Below are 24481 nucleotides of genomic sequence, written 5' to 3'. Positions count from 1 at the left end.
GGGGCAGAATTTCCATTTGATGTGTTGAATGGCAGCTTGCTCTAAATGTAGAACAACATTAAGTTAATGCAGATGAGTAGGAAAATATAATCCTGTAATGATAGAAAACAGTATTAGTGGTGTGATGCTTGACACAGTCATTTTAATAAAATATCTATGCATAATGTTGCAAAGCAGTATGAAATGGAGTTAGCACATAAGGCTGGTATTGGGGAAGTCCAGTGGTCGACACGGCATATTCAGAGAATTTTAGGAAAGTGTAGCTCATTTGTAAAGGAGATCACATAAACAATAAAAGTGAAACCCATTCTTGAATACTGCTTGAGTGTTTAGGATCACCACCAAGTCGATTAAAGAAAGGCGTTGAAGCAATTTAGAGATTTGCTGTTAGATTTCTTACTGGTTATTTTGATCAACATGAGAGTATTACTGAGATACATTGCAAATTCAAGGGAAGGCAATGTACTATTCATGAAAAACTATTAAAATTGTCATTTGTGGCTCACTGCCGAATGATTCTACTGCCGCTTACATACATTTTGCATAAAAACTGTAACACAAGAAGAAGTGGTGCATGGTACCTTTTGCCGTGCAACATATGCTGGCTTGTGAAGTATTTTTGTAGATGTGGATGTTGGGAGTTGTGGAATATTAACATCTCATTTTAATAATACATTGTGCTGCTTCTTTGAAATAGCACAAACCTCTGAGTATGAAGCCGAATAGGACTTGTGTCTAGATAGTGTTGCTCTTTGCCATAATCATCAGAGAAATTAGTTCTCTTTAAGCCATTCCCTGTTCCACTAATAACTCCTATTGCTCATTGTTGGTCATTTTAATGTTATTCCTTTGCTGACATTTTCTGGAATTAATTTTTGTTTTTGGACTTATCTTTACCGTCTCCTCTGGCCATCTTTACCTTTTCCTCTGGCCTAAGGTCTTGTGCTTGTGTCCTTAGTGATCTCTTGATCCATAATCTTCTCTCATTTTGGTTAAATCCTGATTGGTCTGATGAGTTTTTGTTTTGGTAGCTGTAACCATACAATCCACACACTGCTGCAATAGTCTAAGAGGGCATACCTACCTTCGGTTTTTGGTATTTGTTTCAGATCTATTCCCTTCTATTACCATGCATCCTCTATTTTGGTTTTCATCACTTTACAATTCAAAATGCATTAACGTGTGCTGCACGGTGTCCAGTTAGATGTTCTTGTTTTCAGCAATCTCTGCAGCACTGAATGTACTAACATTTCTTCCTGAAACAATGATTCCAGATATTTATTTCTCTCTAGTTTCATTTCAAGAAAAGCTTTCAGAATTATGTTAATACCTGGTACTACCTTTTACCTATGCTCCTCATCTTAATGAGTTATGGACATCACCCTGTCTGTTCTTTGACCAATACATTGTGAGGAGTGCTGTTTTAAGTTATGAGTAACTAATTCTAGGTTCTTACCCCAGCTTGCAAGTTGTTCACAAAGGAGACAATCTTCTGTACATCTTGCCATGCCTTTGGTAAGACAACTATGAAATTAAGTAAATGTGCTACTATGTGCAATTTTCTTTTCAGAGATAATTTGTTGATTTACTGGTTGATAAATTTTACTTGAAGGTTAAGCTAAACTACTTTCACTGCTGTGCTAATCACCTTAGTACCTTCACATGAAGGTACAACTACATGATTACTCTGCTATTGACAATGAAGTGCCTGGCAGAGGGTTCTTTGAACCAACTTGAGACTCTTTCTCTCCCACTCACCTCTCTAATAGTGTGTGGGGAAAAATGAACACTTAAGCCTTTCTGTATCAGCTCTGATTTCTCTTGTTGTGTTATGATGATCATTTCTCCCCATGTAGGTTGGTGACAAGAAAATAAAATATTTTCACATTCAGAGGAGAAAATTGGTGATGAAAAGGTCTCACCACAGTGAAAAATGCCTTTGTTTTAATGATTGCCATACCAATTTGCTCATCACATCCATGACACACACTCCGCAGTCCATGATAATACAAAAGAAGGTGCCTTATTTGAAGCTTTTTTTATGTCCTCCATCAATCCTATCTTGTAAGTATCACATACAGCACAGCAGTGCTGTAGCAGAGGATGAACAAGAGGTGCATGGTTGGTCTCTTTAGTACAACTGTTGCATCTTCTAAGCATTCTGCCAATAAAACAGTGTCTTTGATTTTGCCTTCCATGCAGCATTATCTGAATGGTTATTCCAGTTCAAGTTGTTCATAATCGTAATTGTTATTCCTGGGTATTTATCTGAATTGACAGCCTTTAAATTTGTGAGAGCTATCATGTTACCAAAATTTAACAGATTTCTTTTAGTAATCATATGGATGACCTCACACTTCTCATTATTTAATGTCAGTTGCCACTCTTTACACCATAGAGATATCTTGTATAAATTGTTTTGCTATTGGTTTTGATCTTCTGATTACTTTACTAAACAGCAAATGACAACATTGTTTGCAAGTAATCAAAGAGGGTTACTCAGATTCTCCTAAGTCATTTAAGTAGGTTAGGAACATTAGAGGGCTCATAATATTTCCTTGGGGAACACCAGACATCAGTTCTGTTTTACTCAGTGACTTTCCAGGAATTACTTGTGACAGGAAATCATGAATCCAGTTACAAATGAAGTGGTACTCCAAAGCCGTGCAGTTTAATTAGAAGTCCCTTGAAAAGAATGGTGCCAAAAGCCTTGTGGAAATCTAGAAATATGGAATCAATTGGAGATCCCCTGTTGATATCACTCATTACTTTGTACAAATAAAGAGCTAGTTATGTTTCACAGGAATGACATTTTCTGAAATAATGCAGACTGTGTGCCAACAGACCTTTACCTTCGACTTAATTCATAATGTTTGAACACATTGTGTGTTCCAGAATCCTACTGCAGATCAATGTTTGTGATATGAGTCTGTAATTCAGTGGATTACTTCTATTTACTTTCTTGAATAGTTGTGTAATTTGTGCATCTTTCCAGTCTTCTGGTATGAATATTTCATTGAGTAAGCAGTTTTATATGATTGCTAAGTATCAGCATACTCTGAAAGGAACCTTATTGGTATGCCATCTGAACTGGAAGACTTGGCTTTCATTAAATAGTTTAAGCTGCTTCACTACGCCAAGGATACCTACTTTGAAGTTATTCATATTGGCAGTTGTTCTTGATTCAGATTCTAGAATATTTACTTCATCTTCTTTGGTGAAGAAATTTCAGAATCTGTGTTTAATAACTCTGTTTCAGTGGTACTGTCATCAGTAATATTACCATTGGTATGATGCAATGAAGGTATTAATTATGCCTTGCCAATGGTGTACTTTACATAGGACCTGAATCTCTTTGGATTTTCTGTCAGATTTCAAGCCAGAATTTTGTTGTGGAGTCTATTAAAAGCATCTCACACTGAAGACTGTGCTAAGTTTCAAGCCTCAGTAAAACATTGCCAGTCTTGGAACTTTTGTATTATTTGAATTTGGAATGCTTTTTTTCATTGCTTCTGGAACAGGTGTTCTGACCTGCTTGTGTACCATGGGGGACCAGTTCGATCTTTTACTACATTATTCAGTGTAAGTGTCTTAATTGCCTCAGATACTGTTTCTTTGAATTTAAGCCACACCTGGTTTCATTTACTTAGTTAGTTGGCATGCATCTGTTAACTATGTATTCTATTCCTTCTGATAGTTCACAATTTTTTCCCCTCAGCCATGTCGACAGGGATATTCAGATTCCCCCCCCTCTTGGCTGCACTGTAATGAATGCATATGCAACAGTGAAGCTCTTGCTTGCTGCCGATGCGTTATCGAAATACATGCCAGTAAGCATAGCTCAGCTGATCAGCAGGATGTTTCTTGGCTTATTTGCCTGAGTATTTTGAAGAAAATAAGTGATTTTGTGGACAGTTTAGATACAGAAGATAGTACAAATGAAGTGGGAGTAAGGGAAATAGTAGGAATTCTGCAAGAAGTCAAACCCAGCATTATAGCTGCAAATGATCAGAACGAGGCTGGGGCAACAATCCCATTCAGAAAAGGAAGAGGCGTTCTGATCAGTGGAAAAGAAATGTTCAAAACAAGAAGGTAAGAAAGGAAAACTAATATGAAAGCAATGTTATGCAATGAAAACCATTGACACTATTTTTTATGATATCCTTGGAAGGATTCCAGATAAAAAAAAATTGTGTTCATGAAAAGAAAAACAAGAAGATTCGTTTAGTTCATGAAGAGCTCTTCTACAACTTTGAAGCTGGAGAGGGAAAGAGCATCCTGAGGAGATGAAAAAATTTAAACAGAGGAAACAGCACAACACCAATCACAGCTGCATAGAACCCCCAGAAGCCAAATTTTGAGACGTCAAAAAGCCTTTGGAGCTCCACTTTGGTGAAGACTGTGTGACCATTAACAAACTCAAATTCTACACATAGTTGTTGGACAAGCAGTAAGCCACTTCTAGAGTCGCACCTGCTGCTGCCAGCCATCAGAAGAAGCCAGAAGTGATTTTGAGTTTATGGGCAGTGTTGATGCCACTTAAAAGTAGTTTTCAGTTAATTTCATTTTCTAGAAGCTTCTGTTGCTGTTTTAACTAAGATGCAACTTTTTGCTATTTTTATTCATTTCTAAAATTTTGTCGATGTTTTACTAAGATGCAATTTGGAGTGATTTTTTTTTTCTACAATATCTTGTGATATCAAAAATATGATGGTGTATTTTTTTTAAAAAAAGTTAACATTGTTCTCTTTTTGACATTAAGTCAGTTAGTTTTTCTGGTAAAATGTCACCTTTGTATTTTTATATGCCAATTTTGCAGAATTTTCGGACCTTTCTTTGAAATAAAATGTATTCTGTTTATATTCACAATAAGTAAATTCCACCTTTCTGTCATTCCTAATATATCACCAAATAGTGGATTTTACAACCAAATGTTTGTGTTGTAATTGGATTGATACATTTTCAAAACCCGCGCTAACTGCATAAACCAGATCAAACTGCTAAGCCAATATTTCACTTAAAATTTTAACGTATAAAACATAATTGCTGATTTCACCAATTAATATCACATAATTAATTATTTTTTTCTTATTGTTGGAAAAGAAATGAAGTCTTTAACTCTAAAAATTTGGATGGGACAAGTTTTTCGTGATTATCTCATTTTTTGCTTATCATGCAGTTAGCGGCTTTTGCATTTGGGCTACTCAGGCCACAACTTTGTGCACTGCCCTGGCCTGCCCTGTCCACTATCACCAAGCATTCAGCACTGCAAAGTCACTGCTGGATTGCAGTTTATTCTTGTTTTACTGACCCTGTCAATACATTGCAGTATAATGATCATCAGAGTAGACTAATTTGGAGCAGTCTGTCGAACGGGCATGTGACGTCCTGATTTAAGAACCATTTTGTTTGCAACAGGAAACAATCTAACACGTTTTTTAATACTGGGCAGTGATTGCTGGAGATGGCTCCACGTACAAAATGCAAAACCAAAATTGCAAATATCTTCAGAGCCACAAGAGAAAATGCAGCTGATAACTTTTAGGAGAGGCACCCTGTATAAAGATAACTAAATTACTAGACAGTTCTCCAGCTTCATATAACACAAATAAGAAAAGCTATAGGCAGATATCAAGGTCTTTTCTGCAGTTTAAATACAATATTACGAAAAAGGCAGATAGCTACTCACCTTAAAGAGGAGATGTTGAGTCTCAGACAGGTGCAACAAATAGATTGGTGTACATGTAAGCTTTTGGTCAAAAGTCCTTCTTCTGAAGTAGAAAACATGCATACAAGCAGAATTCATTGTTTCTGGCTGCTGCGATCAGTATGTGTAGTAATTACACCTGATAGAAGAAGCAATCTCGTGTGGGTGGTGGAGGTAAGGAGGAGGCACATGAGTTGGGAGGAGGAGGGTTAGGGATAGCATGTCGGGGATGGGGAAAAGTGTAGTGCTGCTTGTGGAAATGTGCGAGGATGTGGTGGGGTGTGATAGGGCTGTTAGGTGCTGTCATGAGGTTTGAAGGTTTGAGGGGGGGGGGGGGGGATATGGGTGCTGAAAAGGAGAGGAGTAGAGAAGAGGAAAAGGACCATTGTATTCTTTGGTGGAATAGAAGACTATGTTGTGCTGGAGGGGGAGCAAGGAATAAGGAATGCGATAGGCAGGTGCAGGATATGGACTAGTGGAAGTTATGACGGGGGGGGGGGGGGGGGGAGATATGAGAATGTAGGATTTATTGCAGGGAGAGTTCCCACATGCACAAGTCAGAAAAGCTGGTTTTGATAGGAAGGATTCAGTTGGTGCAGGATGTGAAGCAATCACTGAAGTGAGGCACATTGTGCAGAACAGCATTTTCAGTAACTGGGTGAACCAGCTATGGCTTCGCCACAGTTTGTTGGCAGCCATTCATGCAGAGCATTCTATGTGAGCCTGACAGCTAACAGGATGTCTGTCCCCATGCATGGCCACTGAAACACTGGCAGAGAGACAGCTGATCACCCAGTTGCTGAACATGCTGCCCAACATGATGTGCTTACTTCAGTGACTGCTTCACAGTATGCGTCACCTGGATCCTTCCTACCAACGTCAACCTTTCTGACCTGTGTAATTGGAAACACTCCCTGCAATATGTCCTACACTCCCATAACCCACCTGCCCTAAGCCCTTTGCCTTACCATTTAAGTTCCGTTAGCATGAGCCGTAAGTGGCTGCAAGGTACGGATGTGCCTTAAGATTCCCAGCGCTTATACACGCTAAGATTGTGGTGCACTACGCCTGGTGGCATCCAAAGTCATGCACACGCCCTTGAGATTTGTAAGTACGTGTGTGTGATACCAGTAACATAACATTTCTACAGGTCTAAATAATGACGATTAGTTGCCTATAGGAAACGAAATGTTCATTGTCTCAAGCGCAATGATATATTCACAAACATTTTATTTCCCTTTATAAGGAAACATACATTGATGAAATACATCTTAATAATAATATTTACAACAATGCAATGATCTAAGACTGTATAATATTTTGTTCAAAACATTCTGGGACATGTTACATTAGTACGTTTGCAAACATATTTTCAAACGCAACGTCTTCACAATGACATGTACACGAATTTAATAGTCTTCGATTGTATGATATCGCTCAAAACAATCTGGCACATGTAATGCAACCCTGCACTTTTTGCATTCCCATGGAGTTCCGCTGTGTCGTTCGTTTATGCTTTCTGCATGCTACACAAGCTCTTGCAGGATTTACTTTTGATGGTGTTGGATCAATATGTTTGGGAAAATGTGCCCAATCTTGTGCATGCAGTCTTTGTGGTATATCGCCGGATGCTAATCATCCCTTCCAATTATATTCCGGTAAAGGTGTAGTTTTCAACAATGATTCTGCAATCTGAATCCTATATTCTGCATAGCTCTGTCATTTGCCACAATTTATTTTGTAATACAGAATATATGTGTTAAATAAAGCAACATCAAATATGTAAAAGAATATATTGCAGTATCCTTTCATACATTTTCTCATCACAGGGAAGCATGCGAGCATCTGATCTTGGCATTCAATTCCAATCATGCCTCTGTTGTATTTGATGACACATTTCGGTTTCCACGATGCATTGCAGAAAGGTGTGTCTGTGGCAGTCATTTCTGCTGTTGAATGTTTTGTGGAAAGCATGTAAACATCTCATTTATCTTTCCATTTTAATGCCAATATGCCATTACAACACCTCGCTGTATATTCTCCCTTCTTTAATTTTGCCTCCAGGAAGTCTGTGAGCATATTTTTTCTGTTTGAATGCACTGTTGCAATCACATTAGTTTTATTGGTGAGGAGAATTTTGAAAGTTTCGGTGAAGAAAACCAGTTATCTAAATATAGAGTATGCCGTTTGTGCAATACCGACTGTGATAGTTCTAGAACCACACTTTCAGAGGCACTACCACTAGCATCACGTTTGTCACTACCCATGTATATCTTAAAATCATAGCAGTATCCTGAACTTGACTCACACAATTTATAAATTTTAATACCAAACCTCGCTCTTTTTGACGAGTTAAATTGTTTGTAGGGTAAGCGCCCCTTAAATCTCATTAATGATTCATCAATGGCAATATTCTCTTGCATTGTGTACACTTCCTGAAATTTTTGATAGAATGTATCTATGACTGGCCTTAGTTTGTACAGCTTATCTGTGTTGTTGGCTAAACTGTTAGTTGCTAGATGCAGAAATCTACTTCTGGGCAGAAATCTCCTGAATGGCATCGTCTCCCTAAGTATTGGCATTTCTATAACGGCCCTCCTAGACTAATACATCTGAATCAATGGTTTCCTTACTTCAGCCATGATTATACATGACGCAATGTATATTTTTATTTCATTACAGCCAGTAGGAGACCACTTTTAGTCTATTTTTCGTCTCTTCTGTTTATTGCTGAGTACGTCTTGTGCATATCTATTCATCTCAGTTACGATGTTTCCCAAAATGTACTATTAAATATTACATAGAATACGTCTAATTCTCTTATGCTTGTACTCGCATGCTGTAAAGCTGCTTCCTTTATTCCAGGAATTTCTGTATACGTCCAGATTGTTGGTTCATTGTCTTCCTTTTGCCACATCCACGACTCTGATTGTTGCTGGTAGGTTTGCTCTTCTTAGTCAGTATCATCTTCAATCACCAGCCACTTACACCGTTTTCGTACAGGAGGTAAAACATTGCTACCACTGTCAATGTTGCTGTCAAAATATCCTGCAAAGTCATTGTTGGCTATGCCACCACATGTCTCCCTTTCCTCGTGAACAAGTTTACTACACATCGGGAACATTATGAAAGTATGTTTGTAATGTCGGCAGGTCAGAATGCAGCGAAGAACACTTCATGTATGCCGCGTGTACTCGATAAGCTCCGCAATGGGTCAGAGGTGTACTGTTTACATTTGGCACAGCTGACCGACGACGTCTCTCACACGACATGCACTTGTTTGGTGCAGTAAACATACCATGTCTCTGATGCGTCTAGTTGATGTTTGGCCAGGTCGGCACGGTACGTGTCTCACATGACATTGTAAGCTGAGGGGTTAACCTATGCTAGTCCCTGTCCTCTACCTACCTACCCTGTTCCCTGCTACCCCCTCCACCACAATACAGCCTTGTATTCAGCTAGTACACCCAGTAGTCCTTTCTCCCTTCTCTACCCCTCTTCTTCCCTGCCCTCCACCCCCCCCCCCCCCCCTCAAATCCCTGCCCCCAACCTCCTGACAACACGTAGCAAACCTTGTCCCATGCCGCCTCCTTACCCCACCATCCACACCAGATTGCTGCTCCAATCAGCCACAGCTATGACAATTTAGTTCAACCACAGCAGCAGGAGACAGCAATCGTGTGTGTGAGTAGTGCTTATTTTTTTTTTTGTGTGTGTGTGTGTGTGTGTGTGTGTGTGTGTGTGTGTGTGTGTGTGTGTGTGTGTGTCTGTCTGTCTGTCTGTCTTCGTCTTCTTCTTCAGAAGAAGGCAAAAGCCTAAACATATAGCAGTCTTCTTCTTCTCTTTTTTGCCTGCCCCTGACTGAACACTGAACATCTCCCCTTCATGGTGAATAGCAATCTATACTTATTGTAATATTGTTGTTATTCCATCCTGGACTTTCTCTTGTTTTCTTCCATATAGTTTATAATACCACTCATTACTACCAGGAAACCTTTGAAAGGACCATTGTGGGCACCTGTGGGACATGTTGATACAACATGAACAATTGTACGTTATTAAGCACCACAGTCACTGCAGGGTGATGAAGATTTGATCCACTTTTGTAGAGTAGTACTATTGATCCTGACAGACAAACAGAATACTACTGTTGAGCATACCAATCCGAGCACCAATACTCAAAGAGAGTCTGCTGATGTTCCCTAACTAGTACCACAGAGCTTGTGGACAATGTTATTTCTGTTTCTATACCAGAGAAGGAAAGGTGCTGCTCACCATATAATGGAGATGCTGAATCGCGATAGGCACAATAAAAAGATGCAAACAATTAAAGCTTTCAGCAATTAAGGCCTTTATCAGCAGTACACACACACACACACACACACACACACACACACACAAATGCAACGTGCGCACGCAACTACAGTCTCAGAGAGCTGAGACCACACTGCGAACAGCAGCACCAGTGCATAATGGGAGTGGCGACTCGGTGGGGCTAAGGAGGAGGCTGGGGTGGGGAGGGGGAGGGACAGTATGGTGGGAGTGGTGGGCAGTCAAGTGTTGCAGTTTAGACGGAAGGCAGGAGAGAAACTGTGGAGGAGGAGGGGGGGGGGGGGGGGTAAGTAGCGGAAAGGAAAATGGGAGCGGGCAGGGGGCTGGATGGGTGAGGCCAGTGACTAATAAAGGTTGAGGCCAGGAGGGTTACGGTACGGGAACATAGGATGTATTGCAGGGAAAGTTCCCACCTGCGCAGTTCAGAAAAGCTGGTGTTGGTGGGAAGGATTCATACAGCACAAGCTGTGAAGCAGTCATTAAAATGAAGGATATCATGTTTGGCAGCGTGTTCAGGAACAGGGTGGTCCACTTGTTTCTTGGCCACAGTTCATTGGTGGCCGTTCGTGAGGACAGCCAGCTTGTTGGTTGTCATGCATACATAGAATGCAGCACATAGGTTGCTGCTTAGCTTGTAAATCACATGAGTGGTTTCACAGGTAGCCTAGCCTTTGAGGGCATAGGGCCACTGCTCCCAATCCCTTACCCCATGGCTCATACCCCTGTAATAGACCTAGATGCAAGATCTGTCCCATAAATCCTCCTACCACCACCTACTCCAGTCCGATCACTAACATCACCTATCCCATCAATGGCAGGGATACCTGTGAAACCAGTCATGTGATTTACAACCTAAGCTGCAACCTCTGTGCTGCATTCTATGTACGCATGACAACCAACAAGCTGTCTGTCCGCATAAACAGCCACTGACAAACTGTGGCCAAGAAACAAGAGGACCACCCTGTTACTGAACACACTGCCAAACATGGTATCTCTCATCGTAATGACTGCTTCACAGCCTGTGCCATATGGATCCTTCCCACTGACACCAGCTTTTCTGAATTGCGCAGGTGGGAACTTTCCCTGCAATACATCCTACGTTCCCGTAACCCTCCTGGCCTCAACCTTTGTTAGTCACTGTCCTCACCCATCCAGCCCCCTCCCTGCTCCCATTCCAGCACTACACAGCCATCATCTCACCGCCACACCCAGTCTTTTAATTTCTTTTATTTCTCTCCTTTCCACTACTTACCCCCTCCTCCCTCCGCACCTTCTCTCCTGCCCTCCCTCTAAACTGCAACACTTGACTGTCCGTCACTCCCACCATACTATCCCTCCCCCTCCCCACCCAGTCACCACTCCCATCATGCACTGGTGCTGATGTTCGCAGTGTGGTCTCAGCTCTCTGAGACTGCAATCATCTGTGCAAGTTGTGTGCGTGCATGCGTGCATATGTGCGTGTCTACTGCTGACAAAGGCCTTAATGGCCGAAAGCTTTAATTGTGTGAATCATTTTATTGTACCTATCACGACTCAGCATCTCCACTATATGGTGTGTAGCATCTTTCCTTCTCTGGTATTGTTACATTCTATCTTGTATTTTCCATTGTTTTATTTCTGTTTCTTAGATTTTTAGATGTTCGTGTTATTGGCTCCTTAAAACAAAGTGTCCTGTCTAATATTTTTCCAAGGTATTTTGGACGCTTGTTATGATGTATATCTGCCTCTAAACAGACATCAATGGCTCTGTGTGCCAATCTGTTGGACAGATGAAAACATGAAACTTGTATTGTATTTGAGTTAGGCTGTAACCTGCATTTATGGAAGTGTAGGCTTAAGATGTCGGGATCAGAAGTTAGGATTTCTTCAGTTTCAAAGGTTTTGTGTTTGGTAGCTATTGCCCACTAATCTGCATAGCCAACCTTTCTAGACTGTTGGAAGAATATTGGATATACACAGAATTTGCAAATGTTCACATGTATGCTTTGAAAAAAGACATATGGTATCAGTAAGGGTTTTATTGAGTTTAACATCACATTAATCGTGGAATATTTCATTTTGCTTTCTAAACCTGAATGTATCTGTGAAGTCATCACTACAACAGTGTGTGATGGTTATGGACTGAATCATGCCCTGGTAACCTCCATATTAATTGAGAAAGTTAAGAGTACTAACACTTGTTTGTTGTGAGGAGGATTAAAACATGTATTTCATTATCACTAATCTTTTCTTCTTTTTTCACTCAATTGTTCTCTGTTGCAATATTCATATCATGTATATTCACATTGATATTATTTTCTATTTCAGGACCACGTGCTGAAAGCTATGAGCCTTTTGGTGGACTGGAAAAATGCTGGTCCAGGAGTAAGTTATTAGTCTGCTATATCTGAGAAGAAAGAACAAAGTGGGCAGAATGTATTGCTTGTTGACTTCATGAAGACTTACAGTGTGGTGGCTGACTGGACTGGTTGTGTCAGTAGATGATGTATGACTTAAGACTTATATTCACTTGTTTCTGGTCACTACCAATAATATCTTTCAATAATATGTGTGAAGAATTTCTTCACTGAGCATATCAACAAATTTAATCCATTTCAAATTCATTTACATATAACACTTCTGTGATCTCTGAACTCCATATGTTAAGTCATCTTTTGTTTGAGTATGTAGATGCACTAAACTCATTGTTGTCTGCTAACTATGGTTGTCTAGGTTGTCTGCACTGAAAAAGCTATTCAGTACCAACAGAGAAGATATGAAATAGCTAATCCCACCAGTCACCACACTGTAACTGTTTGTAAAGTGAACAAGTAATAAACTGCAGAATTAGGCTTAGAAACATTTGGACATTCATCATTTCATAACAGATTGTAAATTTTAACTGCAGCCAGAACTGGTTTACATTCAGATTTGAAATGAGAATGGTGAAAAGTTAATAATTGAGAAAAGTTAAAATGTAGTGTTGCAGTAGTGATTGAGAAATCAACCTTGAGAAGAAGATTGCCGAAATGGTGTATGCTATTCATTTTATAAAAAGCCTGTAAAGTAGCAAGAGAAACTTGATTTAGGATACAGGCAGTAAATTTGCAAGTTAAACTGGAGGCATCTATGTTTGAAGTTAAGCCCCAGAATACTTTGGTAACACAGTGAAGATAGTACCATCTCCCTTGAGTTTTCCTGTTACACCAACATGGCATGTAGCTTTTGGAGTAACCTTAGCAGTTGGGATATTATAGTGTTAGCCGGTCAAACATTTAGTATTAACTACATGTTTTGGTGATTACATCACAAACAACAACAACAATAGTTGTAAGAACCTTTTACATAAATGTTCTTTTTGTGGTGAATTGGAGATATGTTTCAGCAGCAAGTGCTAAAGGTTATTTTGCTTGATACACATGTACTCTGATTTAAAAAATGACCTTTTTCACTTTCAAGAATCAATGCAATACTATGGTTGCTTGTATGGAAGCATAACATAATATGAGAGAAGTGTATGTACATATAGTGCTATGTTGAAATGTGTATAGTGCTTGAATTGGAACAATAACTTCACCAACAGAAAATAAATAAGCTCATATGTGGTTCGACATGCCTCTGAAGAGGCTTCTTAATAAATCTGAACAAATAATGGGTGGAAAAATATAGACTGCATTTTTGCAGTTGGACACAGGATTGTAAATTTAGTTTTGCTAGTAACTGAGGACTTACAACTATGTCAAACATAACTGTGTTTTATTTTTCCAATTACATATGACTTATCTCTTATATGTGCACAGTTTTAACTATCTTTCTGACTTAAATATGGTAGAGGAAATTCGTTAGTGTAATGTGAGTAATGGGAGGGAGTAAAGGTAACAACCTGCTGAATAGTTGAGTCACTAAGAGTCTCCTGTAGGCATTTTTCAAGATTGAGGCTGGGAGGATTGTGGAACTGAAAGATGTGTTGCAAGGACAACTTCTATCCAAGTAATTCAGAGAAAGTAGTGTTTAGAGTGAGGGGCAGGGGAAGGATCCAGATGGCATGGGCCACGGACAGTAAAAATTAATCATATTTTATGACCAATTTTGGTGCTATTTTTTCAGATTTTGGCATTATTTTTAGGTGTTATTTACTGACATGTTCTATCTGTTTTCAATTGCTTCTTTTCATCCTATATAATCATTTTTCAGCGCTACACTGATAATAAAACTATACCTATCATTCACAGTATATTTTACACTACATACATCACAATTATATTCATTGCACTGACATGAGAAGAAAAAGGAAAAAGAGAATTACATAGTACTTAATAATAAAGGAAAAAATAACACTTTAAGACAAGTGGGTTTTCAGCCAAACACTGCAGACAGTGTTTCAAATGACATATTGTCATGATTTCTGGGTTATCTTCCAAGAGGTTGTTCCACAGAGCTGTCAACACTTCATTGTAGGTAGGAAATAGCCTCTCACTGTCTGCATTGCAACAAGAAATCCAAATAGCCTTAGTGCCACAACTGCACACTGCTGATTATCAACTCCTATTGCCTGCACACATTTGACTATTTCATCATTTTCTGATTGCATGGGCATTTGCTTTTCAACAAAATTCAGAAGAGATTTATACCCTTTCATACTATCTATACAAGTGAGGCTAGTCATTCGAGGTACAGACTGGAAGATCTTTGCCATGAGGTTCAGCATTTTGTCCGTTGGTTAAAACACGAATCAATGGCTTTGAAGACTGATTTGTTTGAATCTGTGTCCATGAGAGTTGACAACTTCATCTCAGGATTCAACCAAGTGCACTTCAATCCTTCCTTAACTTCTGCATAAAGCACATGCCTCTTCACATTTTAAAATTTTTTGTGTTCATCACCAAAAACGCCTTTACCCACTATAGTGAAATAGTCTTCAAGCTGTTTTAACCTTGAAGTGGGGTATTTCAAGTCTCTAAGAAGATGATCATGTTAACTTAGACACCAACATGTTCCTTAAGGAATGTACCCTTGCCAAGAATCCATTTCACTTCATCATCAAGTAGTGAATTCACACAATCAGTGCCTGCATTAGACAGCCCCTACAAAGTCATTGCAGAAGAATATAGTTATTTCTTTAAAATATTCTTCCACCAAAGTGGCTGTAGAGAGCCATGAGTTCCAGAATTTTAAAACTGGAAAAGGAAAAAAAACTGCATCTCTCTTCTTTTTCTTCAGAAACTGCAAATACAAATGCTTCCTCTTCATGGTGTTTAAGAAAGCACTCTCTAAATTGCTTTTCAGTGTGTTTAACTTACTAAGTTCCTTTGAAAAAAAAATGTAGTCTGATTCAGATTGTGTGTCCAGCACTCAGCATTTTTGAATAATCACCTATGATATTTTTCAAAGTATCAACACATTTGTTCATATGTTTTGCACATTCATTCACTACTGCTTTCATAGCATTGTTCTGTTTATTGTACTTCTGAAGAGCACCCAGAAGTGCACAAACACATTGTGTTGAAACACTTAAACAATTCTCAACAACACAGCAAAAATACAATAGTCTCTTTTGTAAGTGATCTCATCAACTAATATAACACCATTTTCCCCTACAAACTGATCCAGTACATCAATTTTTTCATCATTTTTGTATTGAAGGCTTGATACACATTGTTTTTTCATGTGGGATGTTAACAGTACCCAAAAAGAAGCAATTACACTATCAGTTATATGATTTTTTTAAATAATTTGATACTGTACTAGAGAAAAAATATATTATTTTATTAAATAATAAGTTTTAACTTTGAATACAGTCCTGAAATAGAACTTGCTTAATGACAGGCACAAATTAAATAAATTGCAAGAAAAAGAAATAATACCCAAAACAACATATTGAATGTATTCACAAACCTTATCAGATATTAACATTTGGAAAAAGTATGGCACAGTTAGCAAAATTAAAAAGGATATGGCAATACAGCTATTGAAATAACCAAAATTTTGTCAGCAAGCAATGAATATTTTGACTGTCTACTGCATTGTTCTAATCCGGAGTCAGTAATTGCAAATTACAGCAGCAGCCCCCATAATCACCAAATTCCAGGAACTGCATATGAGATAGTTTTCACCTGATACAGGTAACCTGGAAAACTGAGACCATATGAATAGGATAGAAAGAACTGTTAATAATCCCAGTATGTACAAAAGGAAACAGGAAAGACTTCAGAAACTATAGGGGAATATCATTAGATAACACAACCTTTAAGATTTTATCGTATTTATTGGTAAACCACTTGAAACCATACTCGGAGAGTATAATAGAGGATTATCAAAATGGCTTTCATAGAAATAGATCCACTGCTGACAATATCTTAGTAAACAAACAATAAATTGAAATTTATAGGAATGTAAACAAAAAATACAGTATATTTTATGAAAGCTTATGACATCATTCACAGGAAAAGCCTTTGAAAAGTAATATGGAATTTGAATTTCAAATTAAACTTACAGGGTGTCTGGGTTAAACACATAATAGTATGAAATGTAAGAACTATAGAAGTATTTGAGACGTTTATTGACTTTGTTTCTACACTTACCATCATAATTCAAAATGTTTCTTTACACATCTAATACACATCGGTGTGCACATCATTAGTGGCTTAATAGACATCTAATATGTATTCCACTTCTCTCCAAGAGTTTTGCAGAATTGCAAGTGTAACATTTGTGGTAGCTGCCTGAATGCAATGGTGCAGATCTGGTAGATCATGATCTGATATCTGGTACACTTGATTCTTGATAAACCCCTTAAAAAAAAATCAAGTGGCATAATGTCTGGGCTTCTAGGAAGGCACACAGTCAGTTTACTACTTCTCCTAATGCAGCAGTCTGAGGACTCATGATCCAACAAATCTTTCACAATGTTTGCAAAATGACATGGTGTGACATTTTGCTAAAAGATTGCTTCAGAAGGAAGTTGTTGCACAGCATACAGCTCCAACATGTCTATGTACATTGTTGCATTAACTGTAGGCTCAGTGAAGAATAATGGGCATATAACCCTGCCCTTCAACAATCCAAACCATGCATTCACTTTTGGAGAGTCACGTTAGCACTGGCACTATGTGGGGGGATTCAATTCCCCATATTTGCAGTTACGCATGTTTGTGTGTTTACTGTGCCAGAAGCCTCATCTGAGAAACAGATGAAATTGGGGAATGTCTCATTCTCATCCATTTTTGCCAGCATTGTCCCCTCGAATGCCTTCCACCACTGTCTGTCCTCAGGCTTGATTTTGTGATGAAGCTGCAGTTTGTACATGCATAGGCACACCCTTTTATGGATGGCACTCTGTACTGTTCAGTGAGGTAAACTATAACTGCCTACTTGCTGAAAACTTTAACTGCCTACTTGCTTGTTAGGTTGACTCACGAGAAGTCTATTTGAAGAACATACAGATTAATTTAACATTAGTCTGTGGAACCATGTGCTGAATGTTGTGCCCAGACATCAAAAGCAAACTTTGTTTCCCAAAGCTGCTTTTCCCATTTCTTGATCATGATGTAAACAGGAACACCGTCAGTTGGTCAAATCCATAATCCATGATGGAAAGCATACAGATCACCTTATGCTGTGAAATCCACATGGCTACTGACATGTGTTTACATAAACGAAGCGGTTTTGCACATGCACATGTGGTACCAACTGCCACGAGAAAACAAAGAAAGCATTTAGAGTTACCAATAAATATCTCAATTATCTCTCAATTTATTACTTCTTATATTATGACGTGTTTTACCCAGATACCTTGTATAATAATATAAAATGTAATGGTAGATAACATTCCATTAGAACTACAAGTCACATCTGCAAAATACTAACATGAATTCTTTGCAGACAAATCGAAAACTGGTAGAAGCTGACCTTGGCGAAGATCAGTTTGGATTCCGTAGAAATGTAGGAACATATGAGGGAAACTGACCCTGTGACTTATCTTAGAAAATAGTTTAAGGAAAGGTAAACCCACATTTCTAGCATTTGTAGACTGAGAGAAGGATTTTTGACAATGTTGACTGAAATACTCTCTTTTAAATTTGGAAGGTGGCAGGGCTACAATACAGAGAGCGAAAGGCTATTTACAATTTGTATAGAAACCAGATGGCAGTTATAAGGGTCGAAGGGAATGAAAGGGAAGCAGTGGTTGGGAAAGGAGTAAGACAGGGTTGTAGCCTATACCCAATGTTGTTCAATCTTTATGTTGAACAAGCAGTAAAGGAAACAACAGAAAAATTTGGAGTAGGAATGAAAATCCAGGGAGAAGAAATAAAAACCTTGAGGTTTGCCGATGACATTGTAATTCTGTCAGAGACAGCAAATGACCTGGAAGAGCAGTTGGACAGTGTCTTGAAAGGAACATATAAGATGAACATCAACAACAGCAAAATGAGGATAATGGAATGTAGTCTGTTTAAATCAGGTGATGTTGAGGGAATTAGATTAGGAAATGAGACATTTGTAGTAGATGAGTTTTGCTATTTGGGGAGCAAAATAACTGATGATGGTCGAAGTAGAGAAGATATAAAATGTAGAAAGTGTTAGGAAGTCTCTTCTGAATTTAGTATTGGAGGGCAGGTGGAGGGTAAAAATCGTAGAGGGAGACTGAGAGAGATGAATACAATAAGCAGACTCAGAAGCATGTAGGTTGCAGTGGTTTCAGAGATGAAGGGGCTTGCACAGGATAGAGTAGTATGGAGAGCTGCATCAAACCAGTCTCTGAACTGAAGACGACGATGACAACAACAACAACAACAACAAAAACTTGAGACATAATTGAGATATTTATTGGCAGTTTGTGTTTACAAGTATTGTTCGCTTGTGTCAGTTGCTACCACAAGCACGATGCATGTAATTTCTTTGTTCGTGTAATTGAACGTCAGTAGTCATGTGGACTCCACTGCCGAAGATGTGTGCTTTGTCTCACAGAGCTTAAGTCTGTTACACCACTACAATGTCATTTTTGGCACAGGTATGGACTGCAACCAATTGACAATGTTCACACTTATTAACAATCAAGAAATGGGACAAGCAGCTTTGAGAAAGTGGAAGGTTTCTATCGATGTCGAGGCACCATGTCAAGCATGCAGTTGCAGAGGCTACTGTTGAATTAATCCATACGTTCTTCCAGCGGAACTCTCGTAAATCAATCTGAGAAGCAAGTAGTCATTACAATTACCTGATTCAACAGTACACATCATTTTCCATAAAAGGTTGCTATGATAAATGTTATGCCTGTAATGCTGCAAAACAGCTGGAGAGAAGTGGAATACAGTTAGATGTTTGTGTGAGTTACCATACTTGCAGAAACAGACCATCAGTAGGTGTCTCAAGTGATCACACTATATATTATTGTGTGTTCAACCTGGACACCCTGTATGTTTAAGCTGGACACTGTATATAAATTTTTGTTTTGCTAAACAATATCATTTTAAAAATGAAGCTGGACTAAGTCAGGGAGTTGATCTGTCCTGAGTTCTGTGTAATACAACCTTCGAGAGAGTTGTGAGGAAACTGGAACAAGTACAGCTGGGATACCCCAAAGAAATAAAGTTAAGATGTTAGCATGTGCAGATAGTGATCATCAGAAAAAGTGAAATAAAGATTATACAGTTATTTGTGGAACTTGTAGAAGCAGCCTGAAAGTAAATGATCAGGAAACAAAATATATGATAGTTCCAAAATATAGTGGTGAACAGAACCAGTAACATCTGATAATTGGACAACATAAATTCGAACATGATGAACAGTTGCAGTTCTGGTTGCAAGGATAAACAAACAAAATCATACACAACTAGATCTGAAAATAAGACTAAAATGCTAACATAGCCTGTGACTCCATACAAAAAGTGACAGGATCTAAACTGCTGACAAGCAAAATTAAAATGAAGCTGTGTAACACAATAATCAGACCAGTCCCAACTAATAGAATGGAAATATGGAGTTTAACTAAAACAGAAAACTACCAGTTAGAAGTTTTTGAAAATAAAGTTATAGGAAAATCTTTTATCCATACTATGATAATGAATCACAAAACTGGAAGAGAAGATAAACCACAGAAATCACTTGCTGTCATAACTAGCAACAGGAATAGCATAATAAATTCCAAAAGATGACATTGGGTAGGTCATCTTATTATGAAAATGAGAGAGGAGCAGTTGATTTCAAGAATATCCAAGGAGAAGTAATTTGGTAAAAGATCAATGGAAAGACCCAGGAGTACAAGGCTAAACAAATTTAAAACAATGTGCAACAGGATGAGCATAAATAATTGGCAAGAAGTAGCACAACATAGGAGCATTTGGAAGGAATTGTGAGCTCACCACAAGTTCTTAACTTTCTGTAAAAGTCAAGAACAACAAAAACTTTTAGTAGTGTGAAGATTAGCCTCCCCCCCCCCCCCCCTCTCTCTCTCTCTCTCTCTCTCTCTCTCTCTCTCTCTCTCTCTCTCTCTCTCTCTCTCTCTCTCTCTCACACACACACACACACACACACACACACACACACCACTGCTCAGCTCCAATGGAATTGTTCATCGACTGCCAGAAAGCTAATTTTTTCAATTTGTGGAGCAGAAAGTTGCCCTTCAAAGATGTTTTCACAGTCCTTTGAACCAGATATCCAAAACTGCTTTCCTTCCTTTTTTGCATCTTCAGAGCTGCTGCAAATTAAAGACTGTCACTTTATTGACAGTTTGGACTGCTTCATTTTTCTGCCCTTGTACTTCAAACTCTGCACATTCAAAATAGTCTTACATTCAAAATAGTCTTCATCCATCCGTGAATTTCAGCGTTTGCATGACAAAAGTCATGAATAGTGATATAAACATACACAGATGGTGGTAGTATTGCATACACAAGATATAAAAGGGCAGTGCATTGATGGGGCTGTCATTCGTACTCAGATGATTCATGTGAAAAGGCTGCCGACATGATTATGGCCACACGATGTGAGTTAACAGACTTTGAACACACAATGGTAGTTGCAGCTAGATGCATGGAACATTTCATTAAAAAATATTAGGGAATTCAATATTCTGATATATACAGTGCCAAGAGTGTGCTGAGAATACTACATTTCAGGCATTACCTCTCACCATAGGCAACACATTTTCCAAATGCCTTCACATAACAACTGTGAACAATGGCATTTATGTGGAGTTGCCAGTGTTAACAGACAAGCAACAATGCATAAAATAACCACAGGAATGATTGTGGAACATAAGACAAATGTATCCATTAGGACAGTATTACAAAATTTGGCATTAATGGTCTATGGCAGCAAATGACCGGTGCAAGTGCCTTTAATAATAGCACATCATCACCTGCAGTGCCTCTCTTGGACTTGTGACCATATCAGTTGGACCCTAGATGACTGGAAAATTGTGGCCTGGTCAGATGAATCCCAGTTTCAGTTGGTAAGAGCTGATGTTAGGGTTCAAGTATGGCACATACCTCATGAAGCCATGGACCCAGATTGTCAACAAGGCAATGTGAAAGCTGGTGGTGACTCCATAATGCCATGGGCTGTGCTTAGATGGAGTGGACTGGGTCCTTTAATCCAACTGAACTGATCACTGACTGTAAATGTTTATGTTTGGCTACTTGAAGTCCATTTGCAGCTATTAATTGTTTTCATGCTCCCAGACTATGATGGCCATGTTACAAGACCAAAATTGGTTTGAAGAACATTCTGGACAATTTGAGCAAACGATCACCTGACATGAATCCTATTGAACATTTGTGGGTCATAATTGAGAGGTCAGTTTGTGCACAAAATCCTACACTGCCAACACTTTCGCAATTATGGATGGTTATAGAGGCAGCATGGCTCAGTATTTCTGCAAGGGAAGACTTGTTGAGTCCATGCTGCTATGCTGGGCAAAAGGAGGTCTGACATTCTATTGGGAGGTATCCCATGATTTTTGTCACCTCGGTGTGTATACTGCTATTGCAATATATATGTAACTCCTTTTTAAAGGAAAAAACCAAAACACTGATTTATCAGGAGTATAAGACCTTCCGGTTTCACATTCCTGTCATCAGCAGGCAGTGCAGTTTCAGCACTTGCATGGTTCTGAATTACTTTAGCACAAGTGTTCCTCATTGAGTTTGATGTGCAAAGAATGGAGATAGAATTTGTTCTCGCCAGAGGTTTCATGAAAATTTTCGAGAAATCACAAGTGGTGCTACACTGCTGCAAACTTTTGAACATCTGTGTGAAATGGCTATGCAACTACATGCCCAAAAAATGTGCAGCAAGACAAATTGTAACTTGATAAATAATTTTAGGGATTTTTCTCTGAATGCAGAATCTCTTCCAACAGCTTTTGAAAATGAGATCCATACAATTGTTGTAGTATTAAGTAACATTTTCATATGTTGGTGCCCATTATAAGCTGAATTGACACAGTGGCAGATATAGAGTTTGTTGTGCCTTTACTCATGTGATGAATGCTGAAATAATCATCTAATCAAAACTGTAATCATGTAAAGGCTAGTTTACATGACTATACTGGGTTGCAGCCAGCTGTGCTACTAGCCAATGCGCAGTATAGCTCACACATGCACAATGCCTCGGTGAAACTAAACCATTTTGGGATGCTCCAACTTCGGTGACACTAAACTAGTAGTTACACACATTTTTGAGGGTATTTTCTGTGTCATTAGCATGTAAAAGAACTTAAATACCAAGCGGGGAATGGAGGAAATTGTTCACTTTTCGAAACCTGTGCTGTGCATAGGTGTTTGTGTGATTTTAACTATGTAGATCATAAAAACAAGCAGTGATGTGTTGCTGTGCTTGAGGGTATCCTATGCAGTCTGAACTGCAGAACTAAATTAGTTCACTTAGAAGTATGTACACAAGTGGATTAAGAAAAAGACAAGCAAGGAAAACATCTGCAGTCGAATGGCCCATGCTTAAAAGGCTAAAATAGCATAGTTCTTGTTGGCTGGTGGTGGTGGTGGGAAAGAAGGAACTGAGGTTGTGAAAGAAGAGGATACAGTGTCAGAGAAATAAATTGGGATTTTTGAGTTTTGGTGGATAAGTAAGTACCTTGCTTCTAGATGGCCCATAGCAGGTCGACATAGGGGAATAGTATGCAGGTAACTGTAGCCATTCTGCAGATTTGTTTGTATATCTTCAATTCAACAGAGAAGTAGTTAAGCGTAAGAATGTTGTTTGTCAGATTTGTAAGGAATGAGATGATGCGTTCGGAGTCAGTGGGACAATGGGAAAGGTAGCATTCAAAAGCATTCAAGGCCTTATCATATAGGTATTGGTATATAGGCAGGTTATGTCAACAGTAATGAATAAGGATGGGGATGACTGTGAGACAGCGAAGGAAGTGGGTCATGTCTTTGGTATGGGAAGCTACATTGCAGTCATTGGGTTAGAGGTGTTGGTCAACAAGAGTCGAGATTCATTCAGTGGGGGAACAGTAACAAGCTACTATAGCAGTATGATTAACTTTACGAATAATGGGAACCATGTAGAAGCTCGCTGTCAAAGTGAGTAGTTAGGGTGAGGAGAGAAATGGATTCAGGCAAAACATTGAGAGATGTGCTTGATGATTTGAGTAGAGATCAAATGAATTCCTGCTCCATCCAGTATCTACTCAGAAAATTATCCATATCCTTAGGTTTAAACACAGGTCCACATCATGTTCCTTAAATGCTAGCTAACGCATGAATATGCAACAGTGACCAAGCCAGGAAAACTCCCATTTCTTGATACTACCCCTCCTTTTACAATGACCTTCTCATCTTCTGATTATATCATCTGTATCAGTCACTAACACAAGAATACAGAACCTAATTTTCACATTGGAGAATCCCTGAACTATCTCTGCTCCTTCAACAAGACACAGTTACTTTACAAACACAACTACACACACCCTATCTCCTAAATTGAAACCTTTTCCTTCCAACAGCTGAAAGAACTCTCCAGACACAATACCAAAAAAATATTTCCATTGTACTGAAATCCTGCTCATGTCTCAGGACACCAGTGCCCGACAATACTGTGTTTGTATGAATATAGGCTGCACTTTTATTTTTCCTAGAGATTGACTTGATAAATCATGGTGTGGCTTCTCCCTTAGATCACAAATCTTAAATTTCAAAGTGATGTGCACTTGTATGTTTTGGGTTGAAATTAATACCATTAAAAGATACTGCAGTTAACCTATATAAGCATTCAAGCCTTAAGAAGAAAATAATGGAAAACTTACACTTTCTCTGCAAATATATTGCTAGTCTTGGAAAAAAATACCACTGCAGGATTGCTTTCTAGCACCATATGTGTATATTTGCACGTGGTGTTCCTTTACTGTAGTGCTGTTTGGCTTATCAAAATAGACCAATATTTAGCCTACATTCCCAAATTTGAACTGTAGTTCTGTGAGGAAGAGATCATTTCATT

The 24481-nt window shown here is 38.7% G+C and overlaps 1 protein-coding gene across 13 annotated transcripts in view; it reads left to right on the top strand.

Moving 5' to 3' along the window:
* Positions 1–24481, top strand: part of LOC126297741 (uncharacterized) — a 387999-nt gene that overhangs the window by 308944 nt on the left and 54574 nt on the right. For all 13 annotated transcript variants that reach the window (XM_049988891.1, XM_049988898.1, XM_049988892.1 and 10 more), the window contains one exon: positions 12347–12403. In XM_049988891.1, the coding sequence (XP_049844848.1) occupies positions 12347–12403 (57 nt within the window). The remainder of the gene's footprint in view (positions 1–12346; positions 12404–24481) is intronic.

Source organism: Schistocerca gregaria, chromosome X (genome assembly GCF_023897955.1).
Source record: "Schistocerca gregaria isolate iqSchGreg1 chromosome X, iqSchGreg1.2, whole genome shotgun sequence".
NCBI classification, from domain to species: domain Eukaryota; kingdom Metazoa; phylum Arthropoda; class Insecta; order Orthoptera; family Acrididae; genus Schistocerca; species Schistocerca gregaria.
Note: the sequence above shows the minus strand (reverse complement) of the source record. Positions and strands in the feature narration are given on the sequence as shown.